The sequence below is a fragment of the Pipra filicauda genome, unplaced genomic scaffold, assembly GCF_003945595.2.
Source record: "Pipra filicauda isolate LSUMZ 115617 unplaced genomic scaffold, ASM394559v2 scaffold407_size631318_pilon, whole genome shotgun sequence".
Classification (NCBI taxonomy): Eukaryota; Metazoa; Chordata; class Aves; order Passeriformes; family Pipridae; genus Pipra; species Pipra filicauda.
The window spans coordinates 174,298-191,329 of NW_024104540.1; the positions used below are offsets into that span (position 1 = coordinate 174,298).

General features: G+C 54.8%; 1 protein-coding gene across 4 annotated transcripts; it reads right to left on the reverse strand.

Moving 5' to 3' along the window:
- Positions 1-847: 847 nt before the first annotated feature.
- On the reverse strand, positions 848-15,907 carry RSPO1 (R-spondin 1). 4 transcript variants are annotated; one of them, XM_027746866.2, is made up of 7 exons: positions 15,674-15,907; positions 15,425-15,544; positions 7,773-8,161; positions 5,966-6,157; positions 4,996-5,145; positions 4,459-4,647; positions 848-3,875 (listed from the first exon to the last, which is right to left on the reverse strand). In XM_027746866.2, exons 3-7 carry the CDS (start codon positions 7,864-7,866, stop codon positions 3,724-3,726), a joined length of 777 nt encoding a protein of 258 aa, XP_027602667.1. In that variant the 5' UTR covers positions 7,867-8,161; positions 15,425-15,544; positions 15,674-15,907; the 3' UTR covers positions 848-3,723. The 4 variants fall into 4 exon arrangements, with proteins under 4 accessions (XP_027602667.1, XP_027602666.1, XP_027602663.1 ...); XM_027746865.2 differs by having other exon boundaries at positions 15,425-15,749; positions 15,874-15,894; XM_027746862.2 differs by having other exon boundaries at positions 15,425-15,907.
- Positions 15,908-17,032: the final 1,125 nt, after the last annotated feature.

The window sequence follows — 17,032 nt, forward strand, 5'->3', positions numbered from 1 at the left end:
TCACTCTCTCTGTGAAGGCTATTGACTTAATAAAATCTGTAAATATATATCTGAGCTATCCCTTTTAGTGTTCTCAGAAAATGTAATCCAAACAATAGTGTTGGAGATAACCTGTTTCACTATTCTACTCTGTTTCCTTTAATCAAAGGTAAGATTTCTTCTGAGTGAGAAACCATTTTAACATAAACACGGGCTAAGCAGTATATACATTGCCCCTACCTCTCTGGGGCAGAAAGCCAGTGAATTACTGCATGAGGAGTGTGTGCACACAGTTCATTGACTGTATCTGACAAAAAATACAGATTTATATTACCCAGAGAGGGTAAGAACAGGATAGAACCGACCTGTGTTTGGTGACATTCATCTGCTTTAGCTTCTGAATCTCAGCAAATGAGAGAGAAATTGAACTGTTTCAAACCCACGACTGTAAGCTGTTCATTATTCCTGGCCCTTTGTCCCCCATGGCATGGAAGGGGTTGCCCAAAAGCTGTGGAAACTGCCTAGAAACTGTCCTGCGGATTCTGAGTGGAATTCTGTCCAGTGAATAATACCAGGTTGTTCAGCAGGGAAAATAAGGATGTTTTCTGTGCAGCAGAGTTCCTGACAAAGGATCTGTCTGTTTGTCCATCCAGCAGCTGCTTCTCCAGTTCAGCATCAAGCTGGTCAAGGCACAGGGTGGGAACACACCCAGGAGTCGGAGCAGTGACGTTCCCATCATGATCTGTGTCGATTCCTTTGGCTCCTGGATGTAGACAGACGGCTCTCAGGAGAGGCTTGCTCTGTCTGTGGACATTTTTGGTTATTTGGGATTTGACTCCAATTTTGATGAATAAACAAATTAAGCTGCTTCAGCAAACCCATTTATTGATTTATTTGTTTAAACATGTGTATTTTACAGTGATGCCATGGAGAGAACACCACAACAGGGTTATTTGGTGGGCGGAAAGAGAACGTTCATGTGCGTGTGAGTTGAGGTGACATCGCCTTGCTAAGGACATCTCAGCTTGGACTGGGGAGCTCAGCATGCAGTTCACGTTGGTCAAAGGCATAATGTTCCTAAATTCGTAACTAAACCTGCTCTCTGGGAGTGGGAATAAGCTCAGTTCTTGAGCTGATTCAAAAAATAATAAAAAAATTGATTTATTTCTTATGTTTTTTCTCCTAATTGTTCTAAACCAATTTAATTTTAAAATTACCATACTGAAAAATCTTGGATATTCTTAATATGCATCTTAAACTTCCTGTTGCCTTTGTCCCTTTTTCTTCCCATTTTGCTATGAAAAAGAAGAAGGGAAGAGGCTACAAGCAAAAGAAGTTTGACAGTTTTTCTAAAAATCTCTAGAGTTCTCTAAAATAGGTTCTGTTCATTTATTATATGCAGTTTAGTTTTGAAATAGTTGTGCTAATAGTGCCAGGAGTCACTGCAGGGAATCGAGTCATTAACAGAGCCTCGTGTAGAAAACCTTCCTTGTGCACTCTCTGTTTTCCCTAATCCTTGCTGAGGACTGGATGGGGATAGGGCAGCAGGAGGGAGGCACAGCGAGGGAGTGAGCTCAGCTTCATCAGCAGGTCACTGGTGGGTGCTGCTGAAAGCGGAAGGGAAAATGGTTCTGCTTACATGCAACACCGTGGCACAAACAAAATACTTCTCTCACAGGCTAGAAAATAGAATGAGATCAGATCTTTCAGCTAGGAGGCTTTCAGGAATCGTCTGAACATGATCCATAAACAACTCAAAGCATGACTTTTAAGAACCTCTTTCTCTCCCTGCTTGGTATGCTGGTCGTTTATCATTGTGCTGAAATGGAATCCCCTTTCAAAGATGTAACAGCTTCTTGTTTACTTAAACACAAAGTGGATGATGGGCTGAAAGGTTTTCTGCCAGCAGAGCAGTCACGGAGGGCTTGGTACAGCTCCGGAGCTGAAACAACTGTGCGGCCCCCATGTCCTGCAGCGAGCCGAGCCAGCCCGGGGCGGCGGGGAAGGGAGTCGGGGTGTCCTGTGCCAGAGCCGAGTCCTCAGCGGGCACCGTGAGCTGCAGGAGAGACCCAGGGCTGCAGGTGTGGGCAGGTGACCCCTTAGAGAGATGGGGGCTCTCCCACAGGTGTCCCCTCACACCCGCTGGCTCGCTCTGCCCTCCAAAACCACAGAGCAGAGGGACGTACAAAGTGAGTGCAGTGGTGATCGGACTCGCCAGGTTTAGTTTGGGGTGAGCTTTCCCCTGCCCATCACCCTCCCAGGGGAGCTGGAGCTCCAGCAGCATGTCCCTGATCCACCCGGGGCACATCTCTGGGAGCCAAGCATCTCCCCAGCTCCATCCCTCAGGACCAGAGGGCTTTTGGTGATCTCTGGAGGAATTAAATGTGTCTCCACACAATTCTACAGAGGAAGCACATTTTAAAATGCGAGGGCAGTGAGTGATGTGGCACTTTGTGACACCACCAAAGGTAGAACTCCCCATGCAGAGCTGACAGCATTCCCACGCACCCTGCATGGGCCTTGCTAGGTCTGTTCTGCACAATCCTTGTCCTGATTCCTCTGTCCAGATGTCGGCTCGTGCAGAGCAGGAGAATTCCAGGGAATTCCAGATGGTGGCATGCAGACAAGTAGTTTCTACCCAACTTAAAAATTTATTTCTCTTCTGCAGAACCTGAGCTGTGCCTTCCCCTCCTGCCTGCCTCCCTCCTGCCACGTGCTGGGGTGGTGTCCAGTAGCTGGACCAGTGTGTCCCCAGCCCACCACAGTCCCACAGCTGTGACTGTCCGAGTGGAGTCACAATGTTTTGGCAACCTGTGGTTCGTTGTAACCTCTCATTTTCTCAATTGCTGTGTGTTAACTGGATCCTTCAGAAGGGAATTCCTCGGGGCTCGGCGGGGCACAGCCGGGGTCCTGTGTGCAGGGCAGCTGGTTTGTGGCTGCAGTGCAGCTGGCAGCATTCTCTGGGATTTTCTTAAAGCTTTGGTGAGTTTCCCTTCCACAAGTGAGTCTCTGTCCTGTGGGACACCAGCCTCCATAGGGGCCAAGGTATGAACCACACACTCAGGAAGCTGGTTGTCATTTTGTTTTTTGTTTTTGTTTTTTTTGCTTGTTTTTGTTTGTTTGTTTGTTTGTTTTTAATTTGAAATAATTCTTTGAAGCAGATTCAGGGCAGATACCACTGACTTCTTACCACAAACTTTTAACATGTATTTGCAACGATAAAGTCATACAGCTTAAAACACAAAATAAAGGGTATGGGAAAGAGAAAGAGGCCACTGCCATGTGTGTCTGGGTCCCGGGTTGGGGTGAGCAGCCGTGCAAGTCCAGTCTCATCCCCTGGCTCTGTGGGGCTGCACTGGGGCTGTGTGGGGCCACGCACTCAGGCTCCAGTTGAGGCCTTTGGTCATGAAATCTCACATCTGTGTCCTTTGCTGGCTCACGCTCCACCTCTCCTCCCCGCAGTGTCCCCGCAGAGCCCTGGACCCATGGGCTTCCCCTCTCTGTGTGCGCTTCCACTCCTCGGCAGCTTCCTCTCCTCGGCAGTGTCCTTCTGTCCTTCCCGGGCCCGGGGTGTGTGCAGCCTCCTGAAGTGTTGTGTGCAAGGCCTCTGTTGGTCTCTGGATCAGTCTGGAGTATATGTCTGTCTGGACACGTGTAGGTGTGGTGTAGCAGTGCTCTGTTCAATAAAGCTTTCATATACATAGCAGCAATGGAGTCTTGCCATCGGGTGACGCGCAGGGCCAGCTACTGGGCAGGGCTGGCAGGCGTCACGGGCACCGCGGCCCCTCTCTGTTTGCTCTTCCTCTTCTTCGTGCCAGACTTACTGTCTTTGGTGTCTTTCCGATTTCTATTTCCATTATCTTGCTTTCCTTGCTCTTCCTTTTTCTTCCTTTTCCCTGCAGTAAAGCAAAGAGGCAGTGTGAGGCTCTCTGGTGGAACGAGCCACGAGGGGATGGATTGGCTGTGCCCACCTCCCCCTGCCCCGCTGGTTCATCCCTGTGCTGTTAGTGACTGCTCAGAACTGGTTTACATCAGAACACTCAACCCAGCTGCAATCCTTGTCCGTCCTATAACAGGATAACCAAACCACAGTTCATCCTGAGGACACTCTAATTCCTGTGAAAAATAGACCTGAGCATTCTGGTAGGGAGGACAAACCCCATTGTGGCAGCACACAGGCATGCACCCTCAGCTGCTCTCGGCCAGGGAAGAAGCTAAAATAGCTGCAAGCCTGTGGGACATGCAGCAAGCTGTGCTGAGCATCACCCCCCCCGGAAGCTATGCCTCTTTCACCCTGGGGGCCATGCCTCTTCCACCCAGGGCTCTTCCTAGCTGCCATCACATTGTGTACCCTGCTCCATAAAGGGTTAGGGAGCTGTGCAGTGCATTTGTGACACTGGACAACCGGCTGAATATTTGTGTCTGACCGAGCAATACAGGGTGTGGGGAGGGACAGCGAGAGACTCCCCCTCTGCTCACCTTCAGGGCACTGGCTCTTCTGCACAGTGCATCTGCGCACCTCTGTGGTGGGTGGGCACAGGGACACGTCTCCAGAGGGAGCCTGCAGAATCCGCCGGGTTCGGTCTTCATTGCCCTTCTTGAAGCCACAGAGCTTCCTCTTCTTGGAGCAGGGCCCCCAGGGCCCCCACTCACTCATTTCACATTGTGCTGCCAGATAAGAAGAGAGCTCAGCAGTAACTCCCATTCCTGGATTGCTACCTCAGGCCTTCCCAGAGCCCCTGCACAACATTGCATCTCTCCCCCACCTTAGGCTGGAAGGGAATGTGTGTTTCCCCAGCAGCTTCCTAAATTCCCAAGCACCTCCTTCCTTACTGCACCACACCAGCTCTGGGTCGCACTTCACAAACCCTGGGGGCTGCTCTCCATCCAGGCTGGTTCCCAGAGGGCTCTGCCCCAGCTGGGTCTGGCTGTGCCGTCACCCCCACCCACCACTGGGCCCAAGGCCACTTGCCAGGACTGCTGAGGCCACTTGCCAGGACTGCTGAGGCCACTTACCAGGACTGCTGCACTCCATGGTGCCGTTGGCAGCAGCGTAGCCTTCGGGGCACGTGACGTAACATCTCCCTTTGTGCAAATACAAACCTTCCTTACATTTTGTGCAAAAGTTTCGACTGAAACAGGACTCACAGTTCTCAATTTTGCATTCTGAGGAAAAAAACACCAAAGCCATCATGTAATCTGATGTGAGCAAAAGACACAAGAAGATCCACACTGCCAACTGGAGCTCAGTCTTGGCTCCCAGGGATTTTCCAGCAGCAGGGCACATCTCTGAGATGTCTCTAAGTGTCCTGCCAGGCCTGACTGTGCCGCTCAGAAGTCAGTTTTCTTTGCACCATTCCCTGTACGAGACAGACCTGTGCTGCAGCTCTCATGGCCCACAGCAGCTGCTGCCAGGACAGAATCAGACAGGGTGGGAAAGTTTTGGGCTGATATGCAGCTGATCATCAGTCAGCTGAAGGGGACAGTGCAAAGTCCTGGATCAACAACTGCAGCTACAGGACGGGCTGCATGGAAAGGGAGTTATGTGGAAGCCTTGCCAGGAAGGTGCTGTGCATGGAACTGCCAGAGGAGTGATCACGTTTCCATGTCCAGCTCTTTCTGGTGCTCTGGTTGCAGGAGGTAGCCACAGGCCAACAATCTCCCTCAGAGCTGCCTGGCTATGGTGAGCAGGAGGGGAGGAGAGAAGGCACTTGTCTGAGCAGTACCTGAATGGCTGAAAGGATCCCCCTCCTCCCAGAGGAAAATGGTGCCAGTCTGGCAGCCCAAACAGAGCTGCCCAAACATCCTGCAAGATCCTGTGCCCACAGCATGCCTATGTGGTGCTGAGTGAGGGTTATTGCCAGGGCAGGCAACTGCCCTGCTCAGCAATGCTCTCCCCTTCCATACAGCCACGAGCGAAGGCACACGATGCCCTGCAGAGCTCTGCCACCCACCCGTGCCCATTCCCTCCCATCCCCACACTCACTGATGCACTTGTTCATGTCTGTATTGCGAAGGCCAAAGTATCCCAGTGGACAAGAAGGCAGGCAGATCCCAATTTGTCGGATATCGTTCCTCTCCAGAAGGATGAAGAGTTTGGGGGAACACCTCAGGCACCCATTGAACTCAGAGCACAGGTCGCAGCCTCTGGCACAGCCCTGACTCAGTTCGGTGCTGACTGGAAGAGCAGGAGAGAGGTGGTGGTTAGTGCCAGGCTCTGCAGGCACCAGCTGTGACCCCAAACCACCAGCACCATGGGCAGGAAGGGGAAGAACTGAGGCAGAGTGAGGGCTGGGGTCCTGCAGCACTGACACGCTCCCAGCCCGCTCTGGCTGGGCACCACAGCCCTGTGCCCAGTGCCCAGAGGCACCAGTGCTGCCTGGAGCAGAGTCACCACAGTGGCAGTGGTGAGGAGCAGGATCCAGAAGCAGCCACCAGCTGTACCCAGAGCCCCAGCACTGCCTCTCTTACTGCTCCCAGCCCTGCCTGTCAGTCCTGACACACGTGTGGGGCAGACACTCACGATGGACACGTGCCCAGGGCTCCAGCACCTCCTGCAGCCTCCCTGCTCGGAGCTGGCGGTGCCTCACCTCGAGGACCGGTGGGGACCAGAGCACATGGCCCTGGAGTGAAACCATTTGACTAATTCCACCCATGCTGCATCCCAGGCTGGAGCTCGCTCTGACCCTGCCTATGTTAAACTCTCTCTGGCAGTCGGGAGATGTCACTGCCCCCAAAATAGAGATGTGTTCTCAGCTCCTATGTTCAGTCCAAGAAAAATACTCAATCCCATGTCTTGAGAGTTTTCTGCTTTTAATTATCATGTAAAATGCTGGTTGTTTTGAAACCAATCGCATTCTTTACGGGCTAGAATGCAGGTTATTTTTATTAGTTTATTATGCAAGCCATGTCCTTGTTTATAGAAAAGCTGTGTATTTAAAAGATGTATTCTTTTAAATACCTTGTTTACTACACTTCAAAAGCGAGTGCAGAGCAGCACAGTGTTCACGTGCCAGGAGGAGAGGTAAGAGAACTCCCCTGTCCCCTCACCATGACCCGAGAGCCCAGCAGCCCTCCCGCCTGCCCCAGCCCCATTGCTGGGTCTGTGGGTCTGGGGGCTGCCACAGCCTGGGGAAGTGACACAGAAAGCAGGGGGGTCCCCAGCAGGGATCCCGAAGCCCCCAGCCCCCCGGCTGCCAGGAGGGTTCACTGGGTCTGGATGCCACTTGGCACTGTGTGCCCTGGCCCCTGTATGCAGGGACCTCTCGGGGATGTGACCCCATCCCTCCTGCAGCGCTGAGCCGTGGCCCCAAGCTCTGCATCCATGGCAAAGGTATAAACTGGGCCCTTGCTGGAAATTGCCCTTTATAGCATTAGCCATGATGTCAGGTTTTCCTTGTTCTCCCAGGGCTCAGCAGTCCCAGTTTTAATATCAAATCAATGTTATATAATTTAATTTAAAACAGTTTTAATGTAAAACAGTTCTAACATGAGCTTACATAGAGGAGGGCAAACGCTTGTGGCTGCTCTTGTGCCAGTTCTGTTTGGCTGCCCCACGTGAGCCCTGGCGAGGGACCCTCTGGGCAGGGGGGATAACTGACCCCTCCATGACCTCGGGGCTTTGGCAGGTCCAGAGGGACAGGGCACTGTGTCTGTGCCAGGCAGTGGGACTGGGGCAGCTCGCAGGGCACGGCAGGCCCTGCCCGGCCGTCTGTGCTGGGAACACGTCGGCACCCGCGTGACCCGCCCGGCACCACGAGAGGAAGGAGAGAAGAAAAGCATTTCATACATACTTCGTCTTTGCCTCTTGCCCTTCACCACTTTGCTGCTGCCTGTTAGATCCATCGAGCTTAGAAAAACCACCACCACAAGCAGTCCAAGCTGCATAGTAACTCTCCAGCGCTGCAGGCCCTCCGTCACGGGGTGGTCGGGGGAGCCCACTCCAGAGCTGGGGTCTCTGCTGCTGCTAAAACGTCTCAGGTGGGATCAGAGCTGAGAGTCTGTGCACGGAGCCTGGTCTGGGACCATATCCACAAACCACATCAGCACCAGCGAGCTTAGGTAGCAGGTAACATGGCTCTACCTTCATCCCCGTGAGGAGCGCAGGAGCTTGGCCTTGGTCCCATTGGGGGCTTGGCAGCAGGCTTTAGCTGCTCACAGTTTCCAGGTGCACTGACAGAAACTGCAAAGGAAGAGGACAAGAGGTTAACTCGACAGCCAGCACCACTCCCACGATGGCTGGGGGCAAGCACGGGGGCTGTGGGGTGAACTGGAGGTGCTGGTGGCACCCGAGCGGCGTGGGGAGAACCGCTCCAGCCTCATCCACAGGTCCCTCTTGCTAATAGTGAGCACCCGTCAAAATGCTCAATGCAGCTTTGCCATCTGCCAGTGCTGCAAACAGTTATAGCTCGAACTTGTTTAAAAGAGAGCCAGACCCCTGGGCTGCCCTCCCCGAGCGGCAGATGGCTGCTGCTGCGGGTGCCAAGCACACAAGATGTTTCCCATTCAAGTGGGCACCTCTGGGGCTGGTAGTCGAGCTGAAGAGAGAGCGAGCCTGCAATCCCCAGCAGGGGCAGGGGCTGTCTGGGGACGGGACGGGATCCTTCATGAGCTGCCCAAAATGCTGTATTTCTGCTCCAAGGGAATTTCCAAACCTCCCAGCTCCCGTTCCCTGGAGCACAGGGCAGGGTCAGCAGGAGCTGCTCTGCCCAGGCTGGCTGTGTCCCATGGCCCTGCTGCGAGTGCTGCCCTGCCCTTGCCAACCACGGTGAGTGTGTGGCAGGACAGGGGGACAGGACGGCAACACCAACAGGACAGTGTGGGCAGCAAACCGATGGCTCTGAATGAACTTCTGGAGAGCCAAGGGAAACCCAGGCAGAGGGCAGTTGCTGGTGCCGAGGACTCCACATGCCCTGTTCTTGCCTGGGAATGCCCAAGCCCTTGCTTTGCCAGGCTGCTGGCCAGGGGCGTTTTCCATGTGGTTTTCAGGTGGTTTTCCCCGTGCCCTGTGCCTGGTGTGCAGGAAGGGTGAACTTCAGGCTGCACCAAGAGCTCTGGCACAGCCAGGCAGGGACCAGCTCCTCTCTGCAGCTGGCAGAGCAAAGCCCCGCCGACGGCAGTCATTGTGTGAGAATAAAGGCAACAACATTCGCTCTGTGAAGTCAAATGAAACAGAAAATTGTTTTAATCCCTTTATAATAACTGCGCAATCACCGATGCCCCAAATGACTGGTGGCAATGGTGCTGGAAGGGAGCCTGGCTGCAGCCTGGGATGGACACGGGCCCTGGGCAGCCTGTCTTCTTCTCCCTTACCCACCCTGGGGAGGGGGATTGGCTAAAAGGCCCCTGGCCCAAGCAGCCCCCTTGCTCCAGCCCCCCTGAGGTGGGTTATGGCTACAGCAGAAGAACGCCTGAAAGGAGGGGGCTGCTCCAGCAGCAGGTGTGGGCTGGCAGCACCTTGGGGCAGCTGCTGCGGGGAGATGTGACCCGGGTACCACCAGGCCTTGTGCAGCACACACCACAGCGCTGAGCTGTGCCCGGTTAAAGCACCTCCCGGCAGCGCTGGCTCACCCGTGCTGGCCAGGCTGGAGGCCATCGGGTGCTGTGGGGCACTGCCACTGTCCCCCCACCCCGGTGGCTCTGAACTTTTCACCGTATCCCTGTTGTGACCGCCGGGGCAGGAGCCCAGCACTCCCCATGTGCTTGTCGTTACAGCTCGCAGCTCGTCCACAGGATTTTCAAATAAATAATTAGTCACTCGTGTAAACACCAACTTCTTCTGCACTTCCAAGCCTGTTTGCTGCAAGCTGCTTTATAAACACTGTCAAGTGCTTAAGCCGAGCTGTGGGAGCATTTAGGGAGCAGAGAGCTGTGCAGACCGGGGATCCTTCTAGCCCTGCAGCCCCTCTGCACCTTGTGTGGGGACCTGGGCATGGTGCGGGGCATCCCTGCGAGGTGGGGTCAGGAGAGACCCTCCAGACAGGCGGTGTGGCACGGTACGGCAATGCACGGCCCGGCCAGAGCAGCCCGGGGACACGAGCTGGTGTGAGCAGGCACGTCAGGACAGCACGACCCAAACCCTCCCCAAATGAGCACCGAGCGCCAGCGGCTCCGGAGGGAGCGCGGGGCCGCCGCCTGCTCCGCCCGCCCTCGGCTTTTAATTACGGCGGCTTTGCCGGTGAAGGGCGTTCGCAGGAAGCACACGCCGTGTTTACAAAACACTCACAGTTTGGGCACAGTCCCCCAGCGCGAGGACAGCAGCAGGGATGGATGTCCGGAGAGAGCAAACACAGCCCCAGCGCGCCAAGAGCCAGTGTGAAGCTTGTGCGACCTCCACGTACCCCATCCCTGAGGGCTTGTGCAGTGCCAGGGCAGGGAAGTACCATGGGAAACCTTGAGGCCACAGCACAAACCAGACAAGCACAACACGCTTTTTCCTCCTTATTTCCTTGCTTTCTAGCCTGAAGAGAGCCTGGGTTTGACCACGACTGCCCACTTATCACAGAAAGGCCACTGGCATCCAGGTGCTGCAGAGCCAGTGCCACAGCAGGTCACACACGATTCACAGGTTTCCAGATCTCCTCCTTGAGCACTCAGGGTCTGTGGCAAGCCCACCGGAGGGGGCTGCAGCAGAAGGGTCAGGCTGCCAGCTCTTCCCACCCTCACCTCAGGACACGAATTATGATTCTTTCTGTTATTCCATCCATCAATCAAGCTCAGGTTGCTGCAAACAATTTCCAGTCTAAACATTAGCAGGATTTATGCCATTATCCCATTGACAGGAAGAATTTGGGGTGACCTGAATTGGTCTGAATTCATTTATGGAGAGGCCTGGCCCCTGAGCCTGAGATGGCACTAAGCCTTGTTTGCAATTCAATCAGGATAAATTGGTCCTTGGGAGCTCCAGTACAAACCAGAAAATATAAACCATCCAGATAATTTGCCATTAGTCCTCCTACACACAAGGTGAGAAAGACCGACATTATATCCCCAGGATATTCAAGACCTAATCCACAATAACTAAATTGCTGATATATTGCCTCTTGCTGAACGTACCAGGGATCCGTAATGTAAACGGGCTCTCCAAAGGTTTACTGAGCCTGGGAGAGAAGGACCAGATGCTGGAGGCAGGACAAGCCCGATTACAGCAGCAGCAGGAACCAACCCCTGGGAACTGCCAGGTCACTGCCAACAGCCAGCTGGGCACCAGCTGTGATGGGGAGAATTTGGCTTTTCAGGTCCCAGGGCTGGATAGGGTATTTGAATTTCCCCTTGGCAGTCAGCGAGGGGTGCGAATGTGCAGGAACAGGTTTCCTGCAGGAGGAATCACAGTTTCACAAAATCTCACTTGGGTTGGTTTGGTCCCAGGTCCGCAGCTAGGACAGTTCAGCCTGGGCCCACCCAGCCCCAGGGCAGAGTCCATCTTCACATGACCAAGCACATTCCCCAGCCTGCCTTTGTGGAACTTTCAAATACCAAACCCCTCAAATACCAGTGATGGCACCCAGGTATCAGAGGCAGCAGCACTGTCCCTGTTCTACAGGCACACAGGGATGTGCCCATGGTGCTGGTGCTCCCCAAGGCCAGTGCCTGCTGTGCCTGCACTGGTGACCCTGTGGCAGAGCTCCCTGCCTGCTCCACCAGCCCTGCCACGGGAGGGAGGCAGCCAGGGCCACAGGGAGAGGGTTTGGGCCCTCGTTCTCTTTGTGCAAGTCCCCCTCTCTCCCTGCGTTCCCGAGGGCTGTTTTCCTGTCGGCAGGGCTGATGCTGCAGGAGCAGCACTCTGGAACCCTCCGTGGAGGAAGGTCCCACCGCTCTTGGCTCGTCACAGCTGCCACAGAGTGTCTCACGCACCTCTGGCAAACGTCTCTGCACATGCACAGGCAGAGCCACTTTGTTCTGCTTAATCCTTGAAACAATAAAAGACGGCTGCATTAAGTCAAATTTCCGAACCAGAAGGTCTTCATTTGATATTAGATCCCAGTGCCAAGTTCTGCAAAATCCCCAACCCATAAACTTCACTGAAAAAATAAAATAATAAAGCCCAATCTGGCAGCAGAGTCTCCACAGCATTGTTGAGGTCTGACTCCTTCCACCAGCTCCTGCACTGCATTCCCTGGGTCTGTGGAGCCGTGCTGTGACCCACTGATGGGGAATACGCCGAGGAGAGGCTGCTGCTCGCAGCTGCCCCTCTGCCCTGGCCTGGCAGTGGGAGCTGCCCCGGGGGTCAGCAGCACCCCATTCCCCTCTCCAGCCCCCAGCTCCAGCCCTGGCCCTGCTCGGCACGGGCTCCTCGCTTGCCTCGCACGGTGCCTGTCACAGTAGCTGCTCCAAGTAACCCTGTGATCCATAGTGCCACAGGCCTCCCTCCAGGAGTGCTTGTCCGGTGCTGTAAAACATCAGGAAATGTTTTACAGGGGGATTTCCGGGGCCTTCATGCCAGCGCCGAGGAGGCACACTCTGGAGGAGGAGGAGGCAGAGCCCTGAGGCAAGCTGCAGGGTCCACGACTGCTGCTTCTCCACAGAACCAGAGCAGCATCTGGAATTGCACTGGAGCTGTCCCAGCAAACACAGCTCTGTAATGCAACTGGGACACTGCCTGGGCATCTGGCTACAGTCATGGGAAAAGCAAACCTGGGTCTATTAGGTACAGCTCAGGTGAGTTTGAGCCTCCTACAGATCAATAACTCCCCAAATGCCAACAAAAGGCATTAGAACAGCAGAACCAAAGCAGATTTCAGACCAGAAAGCTCAGAACAACACAATTTGGGGCAGCACAAACCAGGGCACTGAAAACCTTGCTCTTCCCCCAAAAGGGCTCCCCACGAACCCCAAAGGTCCATTGCTGAGCAGGAACATGCTCAGCAGGTGCCCTGGGATGTGCAGGATGGTCACACACCACATCAAGTACAGCCCTGCTCGCAGAGACCCCGCAGGGATGGGGAGCATGGGGGTCTGATGCGAACCTGGAAGCACAGCCACGGTCGCTGAGGCTCACCTCAGTACCCAATTCCCCTCTTATTTCGATGTAAACGTGTCCAGTCAAGTGCTTAGGGCTCCTTCCACCACGGACCCTGAATGCCGGCTTTGTAAATGCGAATTTGCAGGCTGGAAGGAGCCCTGTGAGCCATAGGCCCTGTGCTGATCTGCTTCTCCAAAGCCCAAAGCCCAGGGCAAAGCCCTGAGCACCACCTGGGACTTTCTGCTTGGCCATGTGCACAGGAACCATCTGCCAAGTGGACCTTCCTGCAGGGATTCCTGGTGCTCTGGCTCTCCCAGTGAGACATCACTGCCTGGGAAACATGAGCCCTGCAGAGCCAGGAGCAGTGTGAACTCCAGCAGCAGAGGAAAACAAACTGGGAAAAATAACCCTCAGCCTCCGGCCTGGGCATGGGGCAGGACGGGACACTCGGCTGGTGGGAGGGAGCAATCGGGCAGCCAGGGTGTCCTCCAGACTAGCCACTGCTGCCAGCCTGGACTGAGGACATCCAAATTCTGCCTTTTTGTTGGATGATAGCACCCTGCACTGCTGGGATGGGGGGACTGAGCTCTGAGCTCTGCAGGCGTGGCAGCGCTCGGGGTGGTTTGCAATGAAGGGCATCCTGCAGCCAGCCCCTCTCACCCTGCTGCCCACGAGCATGTGGGGAAGCTGCAATCCCAGAGGATCCTCCTGGAGGCAGGTTGGTGGTGGATACAACTGTAAGCCTGCCTGTGTTTGCCAGGTCTTAGGCAGACGAGCACTTCCATTCTTGGCAAGACAACAGATTGCCCTCACACTGCCCTGGGGCACGGTCTCTGCTGCCAGTGCCACTTCTCTCAGCTGCATGGTCCCTTTGCCCACTCCAGGGCTGTCCCCACAGGCCAGGGGGGTTGACCTGGCCCCCAGCCCTATTGCTCACTGCAGTCCCGGCCCTGCAGTGCAGGCAGAGCTTTGCCAGCTCACATCTAGCTCAGGTAATGGAAACGTGGGGCTTATGCTCAGCTCTGCTTTGCCTGCACACACTGGCAGGGCCAGCTCATTTCGGCTGTGCTCAGGGAGTCACTGCCCTGCACCTCCAGAGCGGGTGCTCCTCACCCCAGCTCCTCCCTGCTGCATCCCTCAGGGTGGTGCTGCTGCTCTCGCAGCGGCTGCGCGAGGGCCAGGGAGCTGATCCAGCTGAAACGAGACCTTTTTCCAGGGTGGTTTCCAGGCATGTCGCAGCGCTGGCATTCCCAGACCTGCAGTGCTGCCACCATCCTCCCACCCAGCCTCTGCTGCCCTGGCCCCACAGTGGGGATGAGAGGATGGAGTCAGGAGCTCACCTGCTCCAGGGTCATGGATGGACTTCAGACAAAATGATTCCAGCAGGCAGATGTTTCACTGCAAGTCCCAGTCCCTGTGGGATCTCAGCACAGACCTGGCCACCCCAAATAGGACTGTAAGCACTGCCACAAGTTCACAGACACTCAGGTGACAGGATTTTTTGCGTGGGTACCTGCTGACCCTGGTGCAGGAGAGTGGAGGCGCCATGCCTGCCTTGTCATGCAGCATTTTATTCTACCAATATTACCCTGTTTTAATGCCTTTTACTGTAAGGCACCTTTCAAACCTTAACTGAATCACCTGAACACCCTTCCTCTGTCCCCAGGGCTGTTCAAGGGAGCATACACACTCGAGTCTATAAAATGCTCCAGCAGCCCAAGGGTCACCCACACCCACGTCTCACAGCACCCCAGCTCTGTCAGTGTGGAGGTGTCACCTTGACCCACAGCCTCACTGGGGACCCACGTCCCAGCCCAGCCACGGGAACCCTCACTGACCCACAGCAGCCACAGATCCAGCAGCACTTCCCAGGCACATCAGCACTGGGTGTTCACACCATGTCTAATTATTGCCATGGTCCCTGTTAACCATTTCTCCACTGATCCCGCATCCGAAACCCCAAGGAGCACATACTTACCCCACGCTCTCTGGGTGCCTGCCGTGCCCCCATGGGTGCCTGGCAGGAGGCTGGGTTAGGCACAACCACAGCAGTACTGAACACAGCATCTGCTCAACTGCCCCGTCCCCCGTTTTCCCTGTCTCTGGGATCAGTGGAGGGCAGCAGGGCACGGCCACCCGCCGCACCATGGCTTGCGAGACCCCGCAGCCAGTCCAGGATCAACAACGAGCTCCAGCAAGCGGATCAACATCCAGACCCGCTCTCCGTGTCCCCTTCCCCAGATCGGGAAGCGGCACGGTGGCAGGGGACACACGCAGCAGCCCACATTCCCTGCGCCCCTCGGGTGGGGGGACGTGGATCCCACAGATCGCGCTGTGATTCCGCACAGCTCTCATTGTCTGAACTCATTATCCACGTTGCACAAGGCAAACCCGCAGTCGGATGCTGACACGGCTCACGTTCCTCATTAGCAGCCCACATTGCAAAAGCTCCATCGACACAAACATGCATGCTGAAGCCCTTACCTCCAACTTGTCACTCCCTCATCACTGCAGAAAAGACTCTATTGGGTTCTCAGATTTAAAATACTAGAAGACCAACTACAAAAATCCTCGGTTCCTCCAGAGAAAGTTACACGCACGTTTCTGCCAAAAAAAATGAAAAATATATTCATGGCGAGTTCATGAAGAAGTCTGGTGCATTTGAGTATTTTGGTCACTTGTTTTTTAAAGCAGGTTTCTACAGGGTCCCAGCTTCTGCGCGGAGAAACAAACCCTTCTGCGATGTGCAGGATCTCAGCTCGTAAAGATCGCTCAGGCTAGTTCCTATTCCATCAGCCCACGCTGCTCCCTGCGTATGCAAAGCAGAAAGTATGTGATCATATCAGAGCAATTTGCACATTAATAAATCCTGGTCTCAATCCGTAGACTCCATCCCCATCCACGGGGTCGGGGCTTTTTATTATTATTATTACCAGAGTATCCAGCTTTGTAAAGGCATCCAGTGCAAACTCCTGCATGAGGGAATTCCACCCCACTAGTACCACCTCCTAAGACAATATCCAGCCAAAATATTGTGACTGTTGCAAAACCCGGACTGGAGCTCCACAAAGGACCTTCTAGCCTCACATCCAGAGCCAACGGGGTCTCAGTAAACTGCAGAGTGACACACTATCGAGTTGTCTTTGTAGTCTTTTTTATTTATGACAGTTAATTCTGAGTTATTATTAACATTTTAGTGGTAAGTGGCATATGAAGTCATCAGCTGTCACAACTGCATCTGTTAATAAACATGTCAGATATTAAAAGCAGCTTATTGTCCTCTGGAGGGGGGAAGGCATGAAGTCAAAGAGCTCACCGCCTGCTTGTTTTTCCATCACTGGCTGCGCAGCAGAAGGAAATGCTCCTGCTCAGGAGAGCAGTGTGGCTGTGGTGGGGCTGCCTGGACACCTGCCTTCCAGCACACCTGAGCAGCCTGGGAGTTCTGCTCCCGGTGCCATCAGCTCCCCTTTCCTCCTCTGCCTGAACTGGGGTGTCCAGGAGGGCTATGGGACAGACTCTGCTTCTCTCAGGTGCACAGGGGATGTCAGGGCTTGGGCACCTTCCCTGAGACTCCCCGTGCCAGGCGGGATGAGCAGGATCCTGCGCTGGAGCTCAGATGGGAACTGGTGCCCCAGGACACGTGGGCATGGAACCGTGCTGGACCCGGTGCCCTGTACAAGCCACATGCAGAATCAGTGTCCACCAGCCGCCCAAGGGCCAGTGGTGCCACATGGCCAGTGGCAGTGGGTGCCAGGCACGGCTGACCCTCATCCCTGGTTCTTGCAGGGCTGTGGCCGTGGCCCTGGAGCTCTGCTGAGGGCCCTGGTGCCCCAGCAGGTGGTCCCAGGGCTCAGCTGTGTGAGAAGCCGATGGCCAGCCCCTCAGTGTGCCGTGCCCATGGACCCTGGCAGTCTCCTGGGGGAGACTCCCAAGGCTGGCAGAGCTCTAAGCTGGAAGCCATAGGGCATGGGCTCATTTGAAGGTTGTGACAGGCCCTACGGTGGCTCCTGAATCCCTCCTGGTCCCTTGCTGGGGCCAGGGCAGTTCCCCTTTGACATTCTGCTGCCCATGAGCCCCCACTGAAGATGGGTC

Coding starts and splice junctions, on each gene's coding strand:
- RSPO1 (XM_027746866.2), bottom strand. CDS start 7,866: ATGCAGCTTGGACTGCTTGTGGTGGTGGTTTTTCTAAGCTCGATGGAT. Junction 6,158..7,772: donor GGGCAAGAGGCAAAGACGAA/GTATGTATGAAA, acceptor CTGCTCTTCCAG/TCAGCACCGAACTGAGTCAG. Junction 4,648..4,995: donor CATGGAGTGCAGCAGTCCTG/GTAAGTGGCCTC, acceptor CTTATCTGGCAG/CACAATGTGAAATGAGTGAG.